This window comes from Erinaceus europaeus, chromosome 4, assembly GCF_950295315.1.
Source record: "Erinaceus europaeus chromosome 4, mEriEur2.1, whole genome shotgun sequence".
Classification (NCBI taxonomy): domain Eukaryota; kingdom Metazoa; phylum Chordata; class Mammalia; order Eulipotyphla; family Erinaceidae; genus Erinaceus; species Erinaceus europaeus.
This window is the reverse complement of record NC_080165.1, coordinates 101,199,272-101,222,174: the sequence shown is the minus strand read 5'-3', so window position 1 is coordinate 101,222,174 and position 22,903 is coordinate 101,199,272. Positions and strand designations below refer to the sequence as shown.

Below are 22,903 nucleotides of genomic sequence, written 5' to 3'. Positions count from 1 at the left end.
GAGTGTAGCACTAGCAAAAGGTCTGTCTGGGAATGCTGTCAAAATTGTGCTCAGGAGAGTCCCCTACAATCTCTGAGGGATCAGCCACCTCCAAGTGACTGTTGCTGGCCTAGTGTCACCCAGCTGCAAGTGATCTCAAATATGCAAATCTTTTGTTTATCCTTCAAACCCAAGAAGGACAAACAGACTGCATGAAAGTATGCCTTCTGCATAAAGGGAAAGCAGAGGGTGTACAGGCAGTCATGCATCTGTAAATAAAGTACAAAGATCAACAAACATCAAATCCTAGTAAGCAATCTCTTATGGTCCTGCTACCAGCCTTAGGAAGGAGCAAGAACTAATAGAGAAAACCTGTAGAAGGGCTGGGGAGTCAACATAATTGTTCTGGAAAAGGCTTTCATGCCTGAGGCTCTGAGGCCCTGGTTCAATACCCTGCACCACCATAAGCTAGAGTTGAGCAGGGCTTTGATGTATCTTCCTCTCTCTCTCTCTCTCTCTCTCTCTCTCTCATTAAAATAAATAAAATATTTTTTAAAAAGAAAAACTGTAAAGCAGAGAGAAAGTGGGAATTGGCAACAAGTCCAACAGTTTTCTAAAACTATCACTAAAAAAGAGAAGCCCTAAATGCAGAAATATTTTTCAAGAACCCTAGTAGATCAGAAAGTATGGGTATAAGATACATATAATGTTAAGTGACCAGTTGAAAAGCACTGCTTTGGGGAAAAGAAAAGGTCCTATTTGGAAATGGAGTGATTATAGGAAAAAGAAGATAATGAGGTAAATGTTTTAAAAACCTTTAAAAAAATCTATGTATTTACTTTTATGAGAAACCAGAACACCACTCAGTTTTGGCTTATAATGGTGCCAAAGACTGCGTTTGAGGTCTCAGGGGCCACAGGCCTGAAAATCCTGTGTTCTAACACATTGAGTTCTCACTGCAGTCCCAAAGGAGACATGTTATAAAGAAAAGAACCAAAATTCAGAGACTTTACAACCCTTGGGCACATGTACAGACAGATGTGTGCATACTAATAATTTCTCTACACTAACAGAAGAGTGTGAGTGAGAATCCCTGAAAAGCTCAAATGCACAGAAGGAGCAGAAGAAAACTAAGCAAGACTATATATAAAGCTATTTCCAAAAAATGAGTATCAACACTCCTCAGCTAAAGGAAATTCCACCAAAACCAACCAACCATGACACAAAAGAAAACTGTAAGAAAATACTCAAACTAAATTAAATCCACTCAAATAAACATTTGCAAAAATGAAAAACACCTTGGATGAGAATTTTTAAGGCTGAGAACTGTACAAAAATAAGAATCAATAAGAATGTAAATGTCTAAACCCAGAGAACATAAAAGAAAAAGACAAAATAATCTCAGAAGGAAGATGAAGGGGGTTGAGTGGTGGTGCACCTGGTTAAGCACACATGTTACAGTGTGCAAGGTCCTGGGTTCCAGCCCCCAATCCTCACCTGCAAGGGGGAAAGCTTCACAAGTGGTAAAGCAGGGCTGCAGGTGTCTCTCTGTCTCTCTCCCTATTTCCTCATTCCTCTCAATTTCTGGCTGTCTCTATAAATAAAAATAAAGATAAAAAAATTTTTAAAAAGAAGGAAGACTAAATTGTAAGAATACAGATGAAAGCAGATCAAAATAGAAATTGAGGAACACTGAAGAAAGTCAAAAGAACAACAGAGAGTAGAGGGATGTGTTAATGAAAACAGTATAAGCATGAGAGAGAAATTAATGAAAATATGAGACAGATTCCCCCCCAAAAAAGTGGAGACTTTGAAAGAGAAAAAAAAAAACGAAAGACAATGGAAAAGAACTAGTTTTTAAAGATGATAATCCACGAGAAGTTTCTGGAAATCAGAGAACCAAAGATGCACATTGGAAGCATATGTCAGATGTCTGGAAAAAATTAGTCTCAAACAGTCAACTTTGAGACATATGACAGTAAGGCTATCAGACTTTAAAACAGACAAAGTAAAACATTATAAACAGCCAGAAAATAAAATTAAACAACACAAAAGCAGAGAACAAGATTTTTGTCAGAATTCTCTAGAACAATTCTGCAGTTCCCCAGACCAAGAAGAAAAGGAAACAGTATTTACCAGAATTCCAAGGAAGAGTGAACCAAGAATTTTATATCCAGCCTAGGTGCTTTTCTGGTACTAAGACTAAAGAGAAACTGCAATAAACATGTATATCTAGAACCATCTGTGGAAATCTGAAGTCAATAGCTTTTCTTAGGAAGTCTACCAAAAGACAAGTCTTCTCCAACTAAGGGGTGGCTAGGACATAATATCAAAACACTAAACACAAGCATTTTCATTTATATAACTATATATCTAAAACCAAAGTAAATGAACAATGAGAGACTAAAGTATAAGTGTTATATGCTGTCCTAAGTGTGTTCATAAAACAGAAATTAAGAAAAGAGATGAGTAGAATAATTTCATGAACTGTTATACATAGGCAACAGATAGCAGTTGAAAGATGCTATTAAAACTTGAAACCACTATTAATTAATGGTTAGATTAGAAAAAAGTCTGAAGGCATTTTTAAGAGATGTAAGTACAGAGGTTGACACCAGAAGAAAAACATAACATTTCCTAAATACCAAAGAGATAAAAGAAAAAAGGCAAACAATGCACACTCACAGAAAGATAAATGAAGTATGATACAATATAAACATAATTATAATATATAATGACATAGTGAAGCCAATTATAAGTCAGAATCAAATGAGATCAGGCTTAATGTATTTACTAGAACAAATAAACAAATATTTTTCAATTTGTCTCAAAAACAAGGCAAGCCACATTTGAAATTCAGAGCTGCTCAAGTAAAGAAATGAACAAGGAATTCCATCAATAAACAAATGAGAATAGTGACTCTCATACTGGCTGTAGTAGAATTCTAATAACAGCAACAAAAACGCAACTAATGAGGTCATTTCTGAATGCTACAATTCACAAAGAAGGTATCAGTTCTGGTAGAATTCTCACCCAGTTCAGGGAGAAAATTTAGACCTAAACAAATTCTAAGTGGAAAGTGAGATATAAAATACTTGGTCATTCAGCTTGATCACTATCCACTGCTGAGTAAGGATGATCACAATCAATTCTCTCAACTTGGAAACAGGGCACTAACTCACAACTTGAATGAATGAATGCTATCCTTGGGTTTGTATAAGGTGGAGTTGACTATGATGGCTTCCTCTAAAATGGACTACCAGGTGACATACCATTGTCCTTAACCCCTATGCAGCTATAGGTGTGGCTGGAGACATTCCTGGGGGTGTCTGGGGGGGGGGGGGAGAGGAGTTTGTGCACAAGCTATATTCCAGCTTCACAGATTTCTAAATGTCGTTTGCTCACAGATAAGCTGAGCACTGATCTCAGAAAATTATTCTTCTATTTCTGCATTATCTAGGAAAGTGTTACTGAAAGACACAGGAAGAGAAGAGAGATCCCTAGGAAGAATAAAAACACATCCTAGAACATGGCTTTAGGCAGCACTGGACAGTGGAAAGAGGAAGAATGCTTCCGGGCAGACTTCTGGTCACAGTCAAGCCCAACACTGCTCCATTAATTCTGTCCATGTTGGAAGCAAAAAACTCACAGGGACAGGTCCAACGGCAACCACAGGTCTCTTCCACCCTAATAGGGGACTGGCTGTTGGGGCATGAAGGCCTTGGCCCCCGATCACAGTTGACCCGGTGACTCTTTAGCAAGGTCTGACCATCAGGCAAACAAGTCACTGTGTGGCACTGGTCTGGCAAGGTCCAGATGTCCCCAGGCTGCAGAAGAAAAAAAACATATTCAGGCATGGAGTAAGACAAAACAATCTGAGCCCATCTAACAGGAATCTGACCACCTCTGAGGACACAAACTAGGAGCTAGACATCTTTATGAAAGGCAAGGAGACAAGATGTACATGAGACAAGATACAGAAAATTTACAGCCCCCACCCACTCACCCACGTACACCCAGACAAAAGGATCTATAAAAAGAGGAAGAAGTGAGCCAAGACCAAAGAAGGAAAATAAAAACCGGGGGGTGGAGGGGAGGGATAGAGTCCCAAATACACATTTCTGATCTTTCTTGATTTCAAAGGCAACAGAAAGGGTCTTACTTTCTTCTCATTTCCATCTTCATCCAAGCAAACTCTAATGAACCCTGAAATAGACACAGGCAGACCTCAGTTCCCACACATCACCATCACCCAGGCATGCTAAGTCATTCTCAGCATTTGCTTGAGCTACCTGGCTTAGTCTTAGCAATTACAGAAGCCAGACCTTCCACCTTCTGCAACCCACAATGACCCTGGGTCCATACTCCCAGAGGGATAGAGAATGGGAAAGCTATCAGAGGAGGGGATGGGATATGGAGATCAGGTGGTGAGAATTGTGTGGCGCTGTATCCCTCTTATCCTATGGTTTTGTTAATGTCTCCTTTCTTAAATAAATAAAATAAAATAAAATAAAATAGAAGACAACTCTGGGAAGAGTCTGAGTTGGTTTAATAGTCAGGATGTACTTACACCAGATTAAACATGGGCATGCACTGTGCTAATAACAGTGATAAAATATCAGTGATAACAGCTCATTATCCTTTCCTCCTCTTTCATATGTATGCCAGTATCTTGCAGGAGGGGGTGATCATAGAGGAAATGAGGTGATATCCTAAAAACTTTAAATGAATCTTGAAGATTTGTACCAGGAGAGCCACCATTTAGATCCTGGGGAAAAAAACAATTGACTCTGCACTGGGCTTAGTGTAATTCCTTTTTTTTTTAATATATATTTTTAAATATTTATTTCCTTTTGTTGCCCTTGTTGTTTTATTGTTGTAGTTATTATTGCCGTTGTTGTTGAATAGGACAAAGAAATGGAAAGAGGAGGAGAAGACAGAGAGAGGGAGAAAAAGATAGACAACTGCAGACCTGCTTCACCTCTTGTGAAGATTCCCCTCCAGGTGGGGAGCCAGGGGCTCGAACCGGGATCCTTATGCCCTGCAGGTGGGGAGCCAGGGGCTCAAACAAGGATCCTTACGCTGGTCCTTGTGCTTTGCGCCACGTGCACTTAACCTGCTGCGCTACCACCTGACTCCTGGGCTTAGTGTGATTCTTACAGATAGTAACAGTAGGAAAATAGGCAAAGACCGATTAAAATATATCTTACTTAGTGAAAAAGAAAGCTTCCAACCTTAAGTCAACGTAAATTGGATAGTTTTGATTAAATTTGGTATCACCGAATTTCATAAAGCCACACCAATGGCAAGTCCTTGAGGAAGAAGCCTGGATCAACAGGATGTCGAGGTTTGCAACTGTTATCCAAGACCCCTCTGTGCAAACAAGCATTGCTAATGACTGAGTAGGCAGTTAAATTATGGAAGCAGAGTCTACACAGAACTTTCTGGAGGCCCCTTCAAAGCATTGCAGAACAAATCTTCCATGAGCAGAAACTTCACAGGTTTTTGGCCTGTGTGACAGTCTTCACTCAGGCCAACTCTTGAGCTCAGCTCTCTAGTGTAAGCTTTGTTGGTTTGGGTTTTTGAGTAGCTACAACAAACTTCTCGGGACTTACCAGAGCACAGCTTGTGGAGGAAGGAGTTGTCCAGAGTGACCATGGTGGGGAGGTCTTCAATTCTTTGGAGCTGCAGCACATTGGAGCCAGCCTCTGAGCCTGCCAAGGTCCTCAGCTGGGCCAAATCATACCGGTCCCCAATCCCAATGGGGTACACCGCCACTCCTGGAAGTGGCAAAGGAACAGAAAAGGGTCTTGTATCAACAACGCAAGATAGCTGGTCAAATGGGTTCAAATGGATTTCCTTGAAGCTCTACCTAGCAGGTGTAGCTAGAACTTGGGGTTTTCCACACCTATGGACATCTAATCTTTGATAAGGGGCCCAAAGGATTAAATGGAAAAAGGAGGCTCTCTTCAATAAATGGTGCTGGGAAAACTGGGTTGTAACATGCAGAAGAATGAAATTGAACCACTTTATCTCACCAGAAACAAAAATCAACTCAAAATGGATCAAAGACCTAGATGTCAGACCAGAAACAATCAAATACTAAGAGGAAAACATTGTTAAAACAGTTTCCCACCTACACCTCAAGGACATCTTTGATGAATCAAACCCAATTGCAAGGAAGACTAAAGCAGAAACAAACCAATGGGACTACATCAAATTGAAAAGCTTCTGCACATTCAAAGAAACTATTAAACAAACAAAGAGACCCCTCACAGAATGGGAGAAGATCTTCACATGCCATACATCAGACAAGAAACTAATCAACAAAATATATAAAGAGCTCAGCAAACTTAGCACCAAAAAAGCAAATGACCCCATCCAAAAATGGGCAGAGGATATGAACAAAACATTCACCTCAGAGGAGATCCAAAAGGCTAACAAACATACGAAAAACTGCTCTAGGTCACTGATTGTCAGAGAAATGCAAATTAAGACAACACTAAGATACCACCTCACTCCTGTAAGAATGGCATACATCAAAAAGGACAGCAGCAACAAATGCTGGAGAGGTTGTGGGGACAGAGGAACCCTTTTCCATTGCTGGTGGGAATGTAAATTGGTACAGCCTCTGTGGAGAGCAGTCTGGAAAACTCTCAGAAGGCTAGACATGGACCTTCCATATGATCCAGTAATTCCTCTCCTGGGGTTATACCCCAAGGACTCCATAACACCCAACCAAAACGAGGTGTGTACTCCTATGTTCATAGCAGCACAATTCATAATAGCTAAAACCTGGAAGCAACCCAGGTGCCCAACAACAGATGAGTGGCTGAGAAAGCTGTGGTATATATACATAATGGAATACTATACAGCTATCAAGAACAATGAACCCACCTTCTCTGACCCATCTTGGACAGAGCTAGAAGGAATTACGTTAAGTGAGTTAAGTCAGAAAGATAAAGATGAGTATGGGATGATCTTACTCATCAACAGAAGTTGAGAAAGAAGATCAGAAAGGGAAACTAAAAGCAGGATCTGACTAAATTGAAAGTAGGACATCAAAGTAAAAACCCTGTGGTGAGGGGGAGGGTGAACATGTGGCTTCCTGGGCCGGTGGGGGGTGGGGGTGGGTGGGTGGGATGGGACACAGTCTTTTGGTGGTGGGAATGGTGTTTATGTACACTCCTAGTAAAGTGTAGTCATATAAATCACTAGTTAATTAATATGAGAGGGGAAAATTAAGTAATTAATTTCATCTCAGGTGGTTCACTTTCTAACAAAGTCCCAAAACCTAGATATACACCAGTTTCTGTGAGAGAGAGCATATCTTCACACGTATCTATAAACTACTGCAAAATAGATACCTGAAAGCCGAAGTACACTAGAGTTTGCAGTAAGTACCTCCCTAACACTTCCTCTCCTGACCAGTCAACGTCCATGTTCAGCGGGAAAGCAATTACAGAAGCCAGACCTTCTACCTTCTGCAACCCTCAATGACCCTGGGTCCATACTCCCAGAGGGATGGAGAATGGGAAAGCTATCAGGGGAGGGGGTGGGATATGGAGATTGGGTGGTGGGAATTGTGTGGAGTTGTACCCCTCCTACCCTATGGTTTTGTTAATTAATCCTTTCTTAAATAAAAAATAAATAAATAAAAATTGACTAAATATAAAAAAAGAACTTGGGGTTTTCCAGACTGGTCACTCAAACCAACCCTGTGAGGAGGACATTCAGTCAGTCACCAAACATTAATGAATTCCTCCTCCAGGTCAGAAACCTGGTAGAAGCAACTGGGGGAACAGTGAGCCAAGCAGATCAACCCGTGTCCTCATGGAGCTTACAATGTGGACACGCAGGTGACAAGAATGAGTAAGTAAATTAGTGATTATTGACAATGGGGTAGGAGGATGAGAATGTTTGGGAGGTTTTATTTCAGGCTAAGTATGTGGAGCAGTGTTGAGGGAAAAGCTGCCATTTACACAGATGTGAAGTGAGGGTAGGGGGAGCTGAGAGGGTCTCTGGAGCAGTGTGCAAAGGCTCCCAGCAGAAGGAAAAAGTCAGAGAGGAGAGACACTTGTAGGACTGTCCCACTGCTCCTGAAATTTTCCCCCTGAAGGTGGGGACCGGGGTCTTGAACCTTGCTCCTTGTGCATCGTGATGTGTGTGCGTATTTATCAGGTACGCCACTGCCTAGTCACAAAGACAGTTGAGAAAGTTGTGGAGGTGACCCACTTTCCAACACAAAGCAAAATACCTGAGGAAGAAATGCTCTGCTCTCAAGCACAGTGACGAAAGACAAACATGGCATTACTATTTGGATCCCTAATAAGCACAATGATTGAGCATTCCCTGTTGTGGACGTGGGGTCATGTGCCTCTGCTATGATTTAAAACTATCCAGGACTGGGGAGTAACCCACATACATTCCTGCCCCCCCCCAGCAGTTGAGGAGGGTCTCAGGGCCGCTCACTTACGGCTGGACCTAGCAGCTTCAGCTGCTGCCGCCACTGAATCCACGGAGACATCTGTGACCAGGAGGACCACAGCCTTTGAGGCTCCAGGTCTGGCACCGTGGACTTCAGAGGAGAGATACCGCACAGCAAAGCCCAAAGCATCTCCTGGGAATGGAGAACAGGCCACACCAAGTCAGGAGCATTAGTGGGAAAGAACATGGAGACAGCAAGGACCCCGAGACCATCAAAGCCAAATGACCTGGTGACTCAGAGGAGCACAAATGTGCCACTTGGAAGAGATCTGAATAGTGTTCCCTGACTCCACTCTCACAGGGAAAAAGAAAAACAAAACCAGGGACAAAGTGATAGACCAAGATTCTTCCATCAGGAAAGCCAAGAATTCAAACCCACAGCTGCCCATGTTTTCCTGGGAGCCACTGCCCATGCACCGGCCTTACCCACTAGGCTGGGCCCCCCCTCCCGCTGCATGAAGTCCACAAGGCTCTGCAGGTGGGCTTTGTCCTGCGGCACATTCCACGGCACATCAATGGTGGTGATGCTGCCATACTGGAGCACGGCCACTTGAGTGAGCTGAGGCCCTAACAGAGGACAAGGGGACACAGGGGTCAGGGAAAGGATGGGGATACCTGCCCCCCACAGTGTCCCCTCTCCTAATTGGCTCTTTTCTGTGATTGCTCTCACCTATATTGGCCTTTGAAATGAAAGCTTTGGCAAAACTCTTCATTTCATCGAAGTAGGATGCTGGGGAGGTGGAGCAGCCGTCAAGTAGAAGGATGACATCCAAGGGCTGGTTGCAGTCTGCAGAGAAACCGGAAGATGGGCCCCCACAGCCACCTCCACAGTCAGTGGGCAGGCAGCACTGCCATGGGGAGGGGTCCCCATAGGGGAAGGGGAGACAGATTTCCTGGGCCCCTGAGTACCCCAGAGTTAGAGGTTTTAGGGAAATTCCAACTCCACCCAACAGCAGCTAAAAAGTTCACCACTAGAAGCAGCAGGCACCACACCTCTGCAACAGGAGGCTGTGACTCTTCTAGAATCGAGGGAAATGCTGGAGATGCAGCAAGGGACATGACAGAACACAGGTCTTCCCTGGTTTCCCAAAGTTCATGTCCCATCACTTTGCCTTATGCAAGGTTTTCCCTAGTGCCTGTGTCCACACACTGAAAGAGATTTAAAGAGGGTTCTGCCCTTGCAGCAGTATGATGACAAGGCAGGAGTAGCACCTGTTCTAGAGGCAGTGGGCCTCTAGTAAGATCTGCCCCTGCTCCCAGTTTCCTTCCCAGAAATACTTCCCAAAGCTGTGTGTCTATCATAGTATTGTTGCTTGGGGGCTCTGTTTTGGGTTTTCTACGCTATTTGGTAGGTGATTTGGGAGTTGAGAGATGAAATTAAAAATTGATTCAAGTAAAGGTCATGGTGCCAAGTCTTTGCTTTCTGCCATTTTGGTATATGAGAAGCTTCAGGGGAACATTCTGCTCTCAGATGGTGGGAGACCTGCAGCAGCAAAACCCTGGAGAACATGTTGGTGCCATCTCAGATCTCAAAGGTGAGACACTAGGAGGTGCTCTTATAACAAACACCAGGGTCTCTACCACTGTTTGGGAGCAGAGTCCTGGGTACAGTTAGGAGACAAACTCTGATCCAAACTCTACATGGTAAGATGATGCTATGGAAGCTGCCTTCTGCAACAATATCACAAGAATTCTAATACATGTGTGACCGTGATTAAAATGAAAACAGAGAGATAAAGGCACAGCCATACGTGAGGCTCTAGAGGCATTCAGAAAAGGCTACATTAGGAGTCAGGTGATGCCACACCCAATTAAGTGCACATGTCACCATGCACAAGGACCTGGTTTGAGCTCCTGCTCCCCACCTGCAGAGGTGTGGAGGGGAAGCTTCACAAGCAGTGAAGCGGGTCTGCAGGTATCCATCTTCCTTTATCCCTCTTTGTGTCCCCCTTCTGTCTCAACTGCTTTCTGTCCTATCAAATAAAAATGGAAGTAAAAAATGGAAAAATGGCTTCCAGGAACCATTTTTCATAGTGGATCTCGCCAGTGGATTCACAGTGCTGGCACAGAGTCCCAGCAATAACCCTGGTGGCAGTATATATATATTGTATTGCTTGAGAAATGAGTCTGAGGACTGACGTTGCTTAAACTACGTTTCATGTGAATGAATGGCCCTAACATACCAAAGGCATGCAAGAACTAAGAAGTGATTCAGCATTAGTAGAATCAGGTAAGAAAGCTAAGAAATAACAACAGTGGTGAGGTGCAATTTGTGTGTGTTTTGAGTACTTGTCATGTGCTGGATATTGTTCCAAGTTATCTACAAGGATGTTCCATTATTATCCCCATTCTACAGATAGAGAGCCACACAGAGGTAGGATCCCACGCGAAATTTAAAGGAAAAAATTCATTAACAAAATGTGAGCCTCAGGTGTGGTTCAAGTGAAGATCAGTCTGGCTCAGAATCGGAGACTGCCCCTGCCCCTGGTCACCTGGCATCTGGCCCCTGCCCCTAAGAATGTCAGCTGCTGAGGGTGATTTCCTGCACCTGGAAGGAAGCTGGTTGACCCTGGCTAGCGACAGAGAGTGAGGCTTGGCTGAGGATGGACTGAGTGAGACAGCATAACCTGTACACTTTCCCCCACATCCTTGGTGCTGTCCACATCTTAACACTTAGCTTGTGTTCTCTTTGCATCTCTAAGTACACACAAGTAAGAAAAGGCCCATTGGGGCTGGGTGGTGGCCTAACCAGTAAAGCACAAATATTACAGTAAGGAAGGAACTAGGTTTAAGACCCTGGCCCCCACCTTCAGGGGGAGAAGCGTCACGTGTAGTGAAGCCAGTCTGCACATCTCTCTCTCTCCTATCAATTTTTCACTGTTCATACAAAAAAAAAAAGTACTGTATACATTTAAAAAAAGAAATAAAAGAAGAAAGTAATGGAGAAAGAGAAAGGGCAAGAGAAAGAGAGAGAAAAAAGAAAGAAAAAGAAAGGAAGAGAAAGATAGAAGGAAGGAAGGGAAGGAGGGAGGGAGAAAAAGAAAGGAAAGAGAGAAAGGGCCCATTGCCCCATACACAAAAAGGGTAATCTCAAAGACTCTCCCATCTTGGGAGAAGAGACAAGTCTGAAAACGGGTTCACAGCTCCTGCTAAGGCCACGCCCCCGCCAAGGCCACACCTCCCGCACTCTGCCTGCACACCTCTGGGCAAAGCGGGGATCGGCGCCTGTGGGGAGCAGCAGCTCTGCAGCACCAGCTCGGGTGCCTCCCGTGGCAGCAGGTCGAAGTCCTGGATGAGGATGGGGGAGTGCGGCCAGGCCAGGCGCTCCAGCTCCTGCACGTCCGCGTGCGGGCCCACGCCAATGGGCACCAGCTGGATGTCCCCAGGCAGCCGCCTGAGCTCATCAGTGGCAGGCGAGGCCGTGACCATGTAGACTAGGTTGGGCGCCTGCTCGCGGTCGCCCTGGCCACCTGAGAAGCTGTGCTGGGCCAGGTACTGCAAGGCCTGTCCCGTGCGGGTGCTGTTGCCGCCCCGGTAGCGGAGCTCCCGCACGTGCCGCAGGACCTCGGCCTTGGTCTGCGCCTCACTGAAGGTGTACTCAGGAATCACTGTGTATGAGTACTGTAGCACCGTGATGTGGATTTCCTCCTGGCTCACAGCCATGCGCTGGATCACCTGCTCCAGGAAGTCCCTGCTGCGGTTGAAGTTGGCTTCCCCAATGCTGTCAGAGCCTTCCAGCATGAACACCACGTCCAGGACCAGGGTTTCTCTCGGGGTGGTGGTGGTGCCACGCGGGAGCTCGGGGGCCAGGGTGACCTGTGCAGCAGGCGGGGGCGGCCGGGTGGGGCCGGGGGGCTCAGGGGCCAGGTCGCAGAGGAAGTTGAGGATCTCGTCCCTGCGCTGCTGCAGCTCGTCCACACTGCTGAGCAGGAAGACCTTGTTCTCTGGGGCCTGCTTCTCGATGAGGCGGATCTGCTTGAGGCTGGCGTGGGGCCCGAGGGCCACGGGCAGCACCACCACCCTTTTCTTCCGGAGGCCCTGCGCGTATCGCACCAGGCTGCGGATCTGGCCTGGGGGCTCAGTGCTGGCGGTCAGCAGCAGGACCACCCGCGCCGCTTCAGGCCGATCCAACTTGCTGAACACCTGGAAGAGCGTGTATTTGAGCGCCTCGCTGGTGTATGCCAGCTCGCTGCCCGCGTAGCGCACTTGCCTGGCAATCCGCCGCAGCTCGGATGGCCGCTTGTGGTCCTGCAGGTCCAGGTAGGCGTGTGAGCCTTCATGGTACTCCACCAGCGCCACACGAATGCGCTTCTGTGAGATGTGCAGCCGCTCCATCACGCCCACCACAAAGGCCTTCAGCACCTCGAACTCAGCCTGCGACAGCTTGGAGGAGCCATCCAGCAGAAAGACCAGGTCCAGCAGTTTGCTGCACTGGAAGGTGTGCAGCGGGGGCTCCGGGGTGTCCTCGATGTATGAGGTGGTGGGGCTGAGCGGGCCCTCTGTGGGAGGTGCCTCCACTCCCCCCTGGTCCATGCAGGCCTCGCAAGTGAGGTTAGCACCATTGCAATGGCTGCAGGGTAAGGGGAAAGGGGACATGACTCAGAGACAGCCAGCTCTAGGCATGTGCTGGCCCTGCTAGAAACTGGGAACCCTGTCCCTGCAGTGAGGCACCATTTTCCAATAGGTCCTCAAGCAATAGCACTAAACCACAGACCACATACAACCCCTACACACCAAACATATCCACTACATGCCACACACACACTTCACACATCACAAATATACCACACACACCCTAGTCCTAAACACCACACACTCCCACACACAAAGAGATAAACACATCCCAAAGACTTCCCTTGCTTCCTGAAGTCAAAGCATTGCTTAAATAGTATTTTACCTATTTAAAATATAACTCTATTTATTCAGTTATTTATGAACAAGAGAGGGATGAAGAAGAGAGAACCAGAGCATTACTCTGGCATATGTGATGCCAGGGATTGAACTTGGGAGTTCATGCTTGAGAGTCCAACATTTTATCTACTTTACTACCTCCTGGGATGTTTTGGTTTTTTGTTTTGTCTGTCTGTTTTGTTTTAAGGATTGATTCATTTACTCTGAAGGAGGAGGACAAGCGAGAGGAACAGGACTTGTCCAGTTTGGCATTCAGTGGTGCCAGCATCAGACCTCTGGGTCTCAGGCAGGCAAGCTGGTGTTCTAGCCAGTCAGGCCCAACCTAGAACCTGTCAAAGAATCTCTTCCTTCTATTCAAGATTGCCATTCAAGGTTGATTTCTTTTCTACTTTCATCTCTTGCTACATAAATATCTCATTACAAGCCAAGCTTTCTAAATAGCCCCAATTGCAAATATTGCTCTAGAATGCTGACATCAAGGAAAACTTATAAAGATTATACTGGAGATCACTACTTAATTAGTATTTTAAAGGGTTTTATTGATTTTTATGAAAGATAGAGGCAGAGAGAGAGAGAGACTGACTAGAGCACCACTCAGCTTTGGCATATGATGGTGCTGGAGACTGAACTTGGAGCCTTGGGTGTGCAAGTCTGATGCTATCTCCCTAGTCCCTTACATTCTTTATTCTGACAGAATTTAAGTTTCATGAATTTAATGCAGTGTTTGATATGTTGGTCCTTAAGACTAAGATTTAAAACATTTTGGAAAAATTAGCCATGATTCACAATCCCAACTAGGTGAAAGGACAGATCACAGGTTCTGCCTGCTAAAAGCCTAGGTTAATACAACAAAGCAGTACTCTGGTGTGTGTGTGTGTGTGTTTCACAGAATAAATGCATCTTTTTTACTCCCATCTTGATCTAGCAAAGCAAAACACTTGAGAGTAAATCACCCAGATTACCTGGGTGCCAGACAGGAGCAATGGCAACAATTCATTCATTATTCATCCATTCATTCATCCATCCACCCACCCAGCCAGCCAGCAGATACTGAAATCAGTCCCACACACAGGCCAAGTGTACAGCACAGCGATAACCTAGCCTGTCCCTAGAGAAAGAGTAGGAAACTCTAGAAGCAGACAAACCAGAGAAAGCATTCTGTCTTCTGGGTCACAGTATGAGGACACTGTCCCCAGCCATCCAGCATGCCCCAGAGACAGTGAAACTCAGTACTTCACACATCTAGCAAAACTGATTTACCAGATCTGGCAGTGCTGGGGGTCACTGGGGTTCAAGGTGATTTTCTTTCCCTGGGCAAGGTGCCTGCCATCCACATTACACACTGGGCAGTCCGAAAGGTCCACGCAGGTCTGCAGAAGCTCATCCAGAATTTTCCCTGCACAGCAAGCTTTTCATTAGTAGCAAATCCCTTGCCTTCCTCTTGAGGAAGACTCGGCTGCCAATAATGGGACTTGTTCCCGGAGTCAGTCTAGTCTGCCTCCTCCTAGGGTCTCCCCACTTAGTGAGCAGCCTCCCTGGGAGCAGGAGAGTGTCTTCAATTTTCCTCCTGCAAAACTGGGAAGGGAACTCCTTTGCCTGCTACATCATCCCCAAGCCCCAAAACAAACAAAAAATTTTAGATTACAGACAGAAAGACAGAGAGAGGGTGAAGGAGACCACAGCACTAAAGCTTCCTTCAGTGCAGTGGGGGCTAGGCTCGAGGCAGTGCACTATCCAAGTGAGCTATTTCAGCAGCCTGGCAAATAAAATTTTATTTCCAGGAGCATTTACACTCTCCTAAGAGGACATTTAGTCACCAGATCTGCACTGGCCCCTGGTTACTGTGTGGCCACTTCAATGAGGTGAAGCAACATTCTGTGAGATTGAACAATCAGTTCCCCGGACACAAAAGTAACATGTCAACAAGACTGTGCCTAGCATTGAGGAAAGGCCTGTCAGCAAAAGCCGCTGGAGCCAGAAACCCAAGGGTACATGTAGAGCAGCATTATGAAGGAGGACGGCCTGCTAGTGACCACAGCCAGCCTGGCACCCACGTAAAAGCAGGAGGCAGTGGAAGGAAGGAGTCGGTAGCCAGGCCCAGGCCTCCACCCCCTCCCCACCACCAAGGCAGACACATACCTGGAGGGCAGTATGCATGGCAACCCTCCACACACTGTATAGGGCATGCCAAGGGCTCCGGGTGCTGGCACGTGATAGGGCAGGCTGGGGCACAGCTGTTGTAGCGCCATTCACACTCATAGCCATTGTCCCGGAGATTTCGCTCCTCGCAGCTCTGGGCTGTGTGGACAGGAGGGAAGGGCCAGCCATCAGCAAAACAGGTGTCCAGTGTGACCCCCAGGGGCCAGGGCTGTGAGGATAGCCTCACCAGAGGGAGATGATACTGTTGTGGGAGGCTGTCCAGGGCCATCACAGAGCCAGGGCACTGCAGGGGGCCCTAATATCAGAGACCTCTGGACTGCTTAAGCACTTGAACCAGCAACCTGATGGCTCTGCATCAGTTTTCCATAAGAACCAATTAACATAAGAGGCTGTATAGTGGGCAAAATGTTAGTCTCTCAGGCATAAGGTCCTGAGGTTGATTCCTGGCACTACATATGGAAAAATGATGCTCTGTTGTGCTCACTTGCCATTTCTTCCTCTCCCTCTCCCCTCCCCCTCAACTAAATCTTTAAAAACATCATAAAGTACTTAATCAAGTAGTTTCTACTTAGACCTAGATACTCTCCTCACCTACTTCCTATTTCACTTCCCTTAATCACTCTAAAGCTAACCTTGTCAGATAAAGTAAGGACTACAAAAGCTGGATAAGGGCAAGAGACCGCATACTTTAATGATGGCTTTCTTGATCACTGCCAGGCCACCCATCATCCAGGGTTCTAGTCAGGGAATCCTGGGATTCCCACATGTGATAGGCCTAGACCTCTAATAGATCCCTCTCTCCACCATCTCTGGTCATCTCCACCAGGAACGGCATCTTGAACCTGATTGTGAGACTCTCCAGGACATTGCCCTCAATGTAGAACAACAATGGTAGGAAATGCCCCACTCTCTGAAGGGAGGCTAGGTCAGCATACTCTGCCACTCAAGGAAGACTAGTCCTGAAATGAGTGCCACCTAGAATGTTCCTATCTATGACCACGGAATGTAAGCTCATACCTATAGAGATGCAGAGATTACATAGGCTCTTGTGCTGAATATGGGCCCCAGATCAGATCAATGGGGTCTATAGTTCATGGTATTTATATACTTTTCTCATATTTGGGAAATATTCTCTTCCCTGATCCAGCTTTCTAGTCCTATTTCCAACTCTGACACCATCTCCCCAGACGATACCTTTAGCCTACCTGCATGTTAGCTGTTGGGCTCAGGTAAAATTAGTAAAGTCATAAGCCCCTTAAAATATACCTAAAATAGACTTTATAGCTTTTTTCCAGAATGGAGAGCCCAAATCTCATCTACTCTATTCTTACCATTAGGTTACTAATTGCTAAACAATTTGTTCTGCTTTATATGTTAATGCTTTTCAGCCACCAAGTTATAGATGTTACCATGACGCCAACTTGACTTCCCTCAGCAGACGACCTCATCAACATGTCCTGGAACCCCACCTCTCTAGAGCCCTGCCCCAAGAGGGAAAGATAGAAACAGACTGGGAGTATGGATCAACCTGTCAATGCCCATGTCCAGCAGAGAAGCAATTACTGAAGCCAGACCTCCTATCTTCTGCACCCCATAATAATCCTGGATCCATACTGCCAGAGGGATAAAGAATAGGAAAGCTTCCAATGGAGGGGATGGGATGTGAAACTCTGGTGTTTGGAATAGTGTGGAATTGTACCTCTCTTATCCAATGGACGTGTCTATCATTATTAAATCAAATATATATAATTAATTTGAGCTGCCTAGCAGTTAGCACAGTGGATAAAGTGTTAGACTCTCAGGCATGAAGCCCCAGGTTTCACCCCTGGCATCTCATGCTCCAGAGTACTATTATGGTTCTTTGTCATGGGGTACCAGGCAGCGGCACACGCAAATGACTACATGCATACATGCATTACTATGCACAAGGACCCAGGTTCAAGCCCCTGATTCTCAACTGCAGAGGGAAAAGCTTCATTACTTTTGGAGCAGGTCTATCTCTCTTCTTCTCTGCCGCCTCCTCCTCTCTTAATTTCTGGCCTATCAAATAGAATAGAAAGGAAGAAGAAAGAAAGAAAGAAAGAAAGAAAGAAAGAAAGAAAGAAAGAAAGAAAGAAAGAAAGAAGGGAGAAAAAAAACAGGCTGTTAGGAGCCATGGATGTCTTGTGTCAGCATCAAGCCCCAGCAATAATCATGGTGGCAATCAAAAGAGATAAGGAAAGAGAATAGAATCAACTGCTCCCTCCAGAGAAAGGAGGATTCTGCATAAACGTGTGGGCTGATCACTGCCTCCATCATCACCAGTACTATGGGGGTTTGATTAAAGGTGTCCACTGACTTCCTTCTTCTCACCATGGTTCACTCTTCTTCCTCTTCCAGAATTTCTCCAGGACAGAAGTCTCCACATGTCAGTGTCTTGAGCCCCCACCCCCTATCCCTTTTTCCTCATATGAGTGTCTTTAAAAATTTTTGTTTTGTTTTGTTTGTTTTTATAACAACCAGGATTATTTCTGGGGCTCAAAGCCAGCACCATGAACCCACCGCTCAGGGAAGTCACTTTTTCCTTTTTTCTCTTTCTTTCTTTCTTTTTATTTTATATAAAAGTACAGAAAGAAATTGAAAGGAAAGAGAGAGATAGAGAGGGAAAAGAAAGATAAACACCTGCAGATGAGTTTCACTATTCATGAAGCATCACCCCTGCAAGTGGGGAGTGGGGGCTCAAACTGAGGTCTCTGCACATAGTATTGTGCACACTTCCTGGCCTCTTAAAATTTTTTAAAGATGTATTCATTAATGATGGAAAGACAGAGAACCAGAGCATCACTCTGGCACATGTGGATCAAACTTGGGACCTTATGCTTGAGACTCGGGTGCTCTAATCACTACATCACCTCCCAGGCTCTGGGCCATCAAAAGCTCTGTATTCTCCCCCAGGAAATGTCCCTCCTGCACTCTGTAAAGCCCAGAAGCAATATTCATGGGTGTTGAAAGATGATGGGGATCTCAGGACTCACGGCACAAGCTGGCTGTCCTCCAGGCCACCACCTGGCCATGCTGGGCACACACGTGGGCGTAGGCAGCAATGGCGTCACAGAAGCAGGCGCAGTCCCCTACAGACTCGCAAGAGCAGGTGTCATAGATGCAGGCATCCAGGAACAGCTCAGGGTCCACCTGTGAGGGGAGTCGGGGGCCCAGACTCAGGAGTTCTGGCTCTCAGTCCGGGGGAGGATGTTCTGGCAGTCAAAAGTGAAAGGTCTCTAAGACAGGAGAAGCAGGCTGGTGGGCCTGAAGAAAGGAAAGGAAAGGGGGGTAAGTAGGGCAGGACCCCCTGGTCCTGATCCAGACTTTAGTCAGAGAAGCTGAATAAAGCGGAGTGAGGAGTTTTCACTGAGTAGTTGTGCCTAAATATTCTAGAGAGTATGCCCTTTGGGCACTGGGGACATAGCATAATGGTGATGCAAAAAAAAAAAAAAAAAAAACTCTCATGCCTAAGGCTCTAAGGTCCCAGGTTCAATCCCCAGGTCCACTGTAAGCTAGAGCTGAGCAGTGCTCTGGGGTGGGGGGGTATTTGGGGGGTTTGGTGGAGAGAATAAAATTAAGTAAATAAATCTTGAAAATAAAGAGGTGTACCCAGTTGAGCACACACATTACTGTGCACAAGGACACAGGTTCGAGCCCCTGATCCCCACCTTTACCAAGCTTCATGAGTGATGAAGCAGGTCTGCAGGTATCTCTCTTTTCTCTCTCTCTCTCTCTCTCTCTCTCTCCCTCCTTCTCCCTCTCTCTTTCCCTCCCTATCTCCCTCCCTTGCTCCCTCCCCTCTCAATTTCTCTCTGTCCTATCAAATAAAATAAAAATAAAAAATGGCCACAGGTCTGGTGATTCATAGTGCCATTACCAAGTCCCAAAGATAACCCTGGTGGTGAGGGAGGAGAGAGAGAGAAAAAGAGAGAGAGAGAGAGAGAAAGAGAGAGAGAAAGAAAGAAAGAAAGAAAGAAAGAAAGAAAGAAAGAAAAGGAGAGAACATACCCTTCCTCTTCTGTCTTTCCAAACACCAGCTCAGCCAGCCATTCATGCACTCTCTCAACCTCACAGGTGTCTAGGTGTAAACACTGACAGTATCTTTTCTCGCTTCAGTTTAGCAGAGAGAACGAGGACATACACAAGGCCTCACAAAGTGCCGTGGGCCCAGTCTGCCGGATAACAAGGCCAGCCAGTTTACTCCAGGATGCACCCCCTAGTCTGCAAGGAGGAACCTACCCACCACTAACCACTAGATCCTAGTAGCTGAGTTCTGCCTTCGCCTGCCTCCCAATTGTAACGCCGCCACCACCACCACCACTCACACACACACACTGCCTTTTTCCGTGGTAGTTATGCCATGTGGATGAATTCAGACTGTACATGGCCATTGTTTTTAGGACAGGCCAACAGTCCCCATGTCCCTGCCTCCTTGCACTGTCTGCACTCTGCCAACTCAGATCACAGGGTTCACAGCACGCTGAGGGAGCCTATAGCATCCCTTAGAGTCTGCAGAGTTGAAAACTGCTGGCTGGATACAAAGAGAGCTCAGGGGGCAAGCGGTGACCCACCCAGTTGAGCACACACATTATAGTGCACAAGGACCTATGTTCAAGTCCTCAGTCCCCACCTCCAGGAGAGAAACTTCATAAACAGGGCTGCAGGTATCTCTTTCCCTCTCCATGTCCTCCTCCCCTCTCAATTTCACTGTTTCTATTTAAAAAAAAAAAATCAATGAATTTTTTTAAGAGAGCTAAGATCCAGATAATCAGTCACTCACCCATGTTGGCCCAGTTTAACTCACATACATACACATGTGTGCATTCAGACACACACAGAGAAAACTACATTTCACTTTGGAGAGTGCCTTACTTACATTCAGATAAAGACACAAAGATATATTTTCGTGAGGACACAAAATACTAGAGTTCTGGCCAGAAATGTGTTTGTGAGAGACAAAAACTAGAAGCAAAAGACTGCCATGAGGGAAGGGCTGGGTGGAGTGCTCAGGCTTGGAGACGCAGCAGGAAGCAGAGTGACGAAGGACCTGGCTCTAGTGAGGGAGGCGAGATAGTTCCAGACAGGGGAGGACAGACCCTGAGACTGAGGCCAAAAGAGCAGTGCTGGCAGGCTTCCCAGTCTGAAGCCAAGCAGGTAACCAAACCACGTCTAAGGCCAGGTCCCCAAAGTAGGAGCTGTTACCCAGGGCCCAGACCACTGGGCCACTCCACAGTACTGCCTGCCACCCCTAGCCCTCACCAGCTTGTTGCAGTCCTGGAAGATGTCACTGGTGAGGATCCTGCAAGAGGAGTCCACCACTGTTTGCTTCATGATATTGTTGTGGCAGGTAGCAGGTGACGAGTCCAGTGGCACCTGTAAATAGTACAGGGGTGAAGAGATGTACCCCAGAGGACTCAGGAGCCCATCACCCCATGTCACACCAGAGCCCCTCACTTACCCACCACCCACCCTCCAATCCCAGGGAGACTGAGGGGAAAGGAAACCCAGGCACACCTTGCTGGTGTCGGCACACTGTGGGCTCACTTTCCAGGAATTCCCAAAGTCCACTGGGTCATCTTCTACCTGGAGGCTGCTGCTGGTGAGGTCATTGTTCTGGATGCCGTCATAGTTCCCGCACAGGCCGCACACCTGCTCCTGAGGCGAGCAGAGAGCATGAGCCTGCTGACCTTTTTATGGGGAGGGGTGGGGAGGGGAGGGTCAAGGCAGGACTCATGTGGGAAAGAGGGGGATAAGGACAGAGGCCCAGAAGAAGACCAGGTCATAAGTTCAGTCTATTGCTGACTCCGTTTTGAAGTTAAGGAAGCAAAGAGTAGCGGCTCAGTCAGCCAAGGACAGCCTTCACCCTGGAGTCTCCACTCTAAACCATTATTTGGCCCAGTAGGATAAGAATGCAGAAGAGGGAACTTTCTAGGCCTATGCCACCCTGGACAGGTGAGTTATGTCCAGAGCAGGCGAGCCATGCTTCAGTGTGTGCAGGCTCTGAACAAGTCAGCAAGTCACATATCTCTTAGTGGCATTCTGGCCAAGGATAATCTGAATATACAATGGCGGTCCCAGAGCCCGGTGGCAGCACACCTAGTAGAGTACACATGTTACAATGATGGTCCTACAGGGCACAGAGTGTGCGCTAGGCTGTACCAAGCAGGTGTGTTCAAGTCTACTCTCTGATACACACAGTGATGGAATAATCCCCTAGCACTGTGGCTCTCAGAATGCACCCCTGTTATTGACATGGAACTACATGGAATAGATGGAAAGCATCACAGAAGAGTCATGGGGAGGAACAGAAGCACTTACAAATCCAAGGGGAGAAGGGTGCTGTGAACTTGTGAGATACTCAGAACCCTGTCCTTGGACAAGAGGTGTGGAAGGTCTAAATGATTTGTGTAATGGAGATGGGTTACTGGGAAACACGTAAGAAGAATGTTCTCACAGCTGGAAAAGAGGCCTAACTGCTCCCATGGAATGTCCCTTGGCCCTGCCCTGCCCTTGTTAACGACCACCCAGCCTAAGTGCCTCCTCTCCTTGCTCAAATTGTCCACACCCTCTTATACTTTCTCTTCACACCTGGGTTATTGTGAGGGCTCACTGCCTGTACAACTGTACCTAGCAGCCTTTCTTTTTCTTCGTGTGTGAAAGACAGAGAAAGAGAGGCATAGAGACAGAGAAAAGTAGTAACACCACAGCACCATGTCACCACTGATGAAGCTGGTTTGATTTAGTTTTGTTTGGCCACCAGGGTTATTGCTGGGACTTCATACATGCACAATTACAGAGCACCCAGTATACTCCAATTTTAAAGATAAAGAGTGAGAGACAGAGGAGAGAGAGAGATAAAGAGGTAGACAGAGGCAGACAGAGGAGAGACACCACCATTCATCAAGCCTTTTCTGGCTCCCAAGTGGTGCCCAGGTGACTGAGAGGCTGTGTGGTCACAGCTGCCGAGATTGGTGTGGTGACTGAGCAGACACCTGTGGCACACACAGTGAGAGAGAACAGTAAGGCCCAATGGGCAGATGCTATAAACTGTCTCCCAATGATCTTAACCATGGCTTCAGCACCAGCTCTCACAGGTACTGGCCTGTGGCTTGAAGCTAAGACAGCACCTCTGCTGCAGTGTTATAATAATACTGAGAGGGCCAGGCAGATGACATCGTGATTTTGCACACCTGAGGTTCTGAAGTCCCAGGTTCAGTCCCCACCAACACCACCAGCCAGAACTGAACAGTGCTCTGATCTTTCTCTCTGTATCTCTCTCATTTAAATAAAATAAATAAAATCTTTAAAGTAACAATAATGACTCTGAGCACTATTGGTTTTCCTC

At 46.3% G+C, this 22,903-nt stretch overlaps 1 protein-coding gene across 1 annotated transcript in view; it reads right to left on the bottom strand.

Moving 5' to 3' along the window:
- The window catches only part of VWF (von Willebrand factor), a 146,431-nt gene that overhangs the window by 44,637 nt on the left and 78,891 nt on the right, over positions 1 to 22,903 (bottom strand). The window contains exons 23-34 of the mRNA XM_060190227.1: positions 21,073 to 21,213; positions 20,818 to 20,931; positions 18,552 to 18,708; positions 15,517 to 15,675; positions 14,638 to 14,773; positions 11,667 to 13,036; positions 9,137 to 9,253; positions 8,893 to 9,033; positions 8,456 to 8,599; positions 5,595 to 5,759; positions 4,142 to 4,185; positions 3,629 to 3,806 (exon numbers count right to left, since the gene is read on the bottom strand). Of these exons, the coding sequence (XP_060046210.1) occupies positions 3,629 to 3,806; positions 4,142 to 4,185; positions 5,595 to 5,759; positions 8,456 to 8,599; positions 8,893 to 9,033; positions 9,137 to 9,253; positions 11,667 to 13,036; positions 14,638 to 14,773; positions 15,517 to 15,675; positions 18,552 to 18,708; positions 20,818 to 20,931; positions 21,073 to 21,213 (2,866 nt within the window). The remainder of the gene's footprint in view (positions 1 to 3,628; positions 3,807 to 4,141; positions 4,186 to 5,594; positions 5,760 to 8,455; positions 8,600 to 8,892; positions 9,034 to 9,136; positions 9,254 to 11,666; positions 13,037 to 14,637; positions 14,774 to 15,516; positions 15,676 to 18,551; positions 18,709 to 20,817; positions 20,932 to 21,072; positions 21,214 to 22,903) is intronic.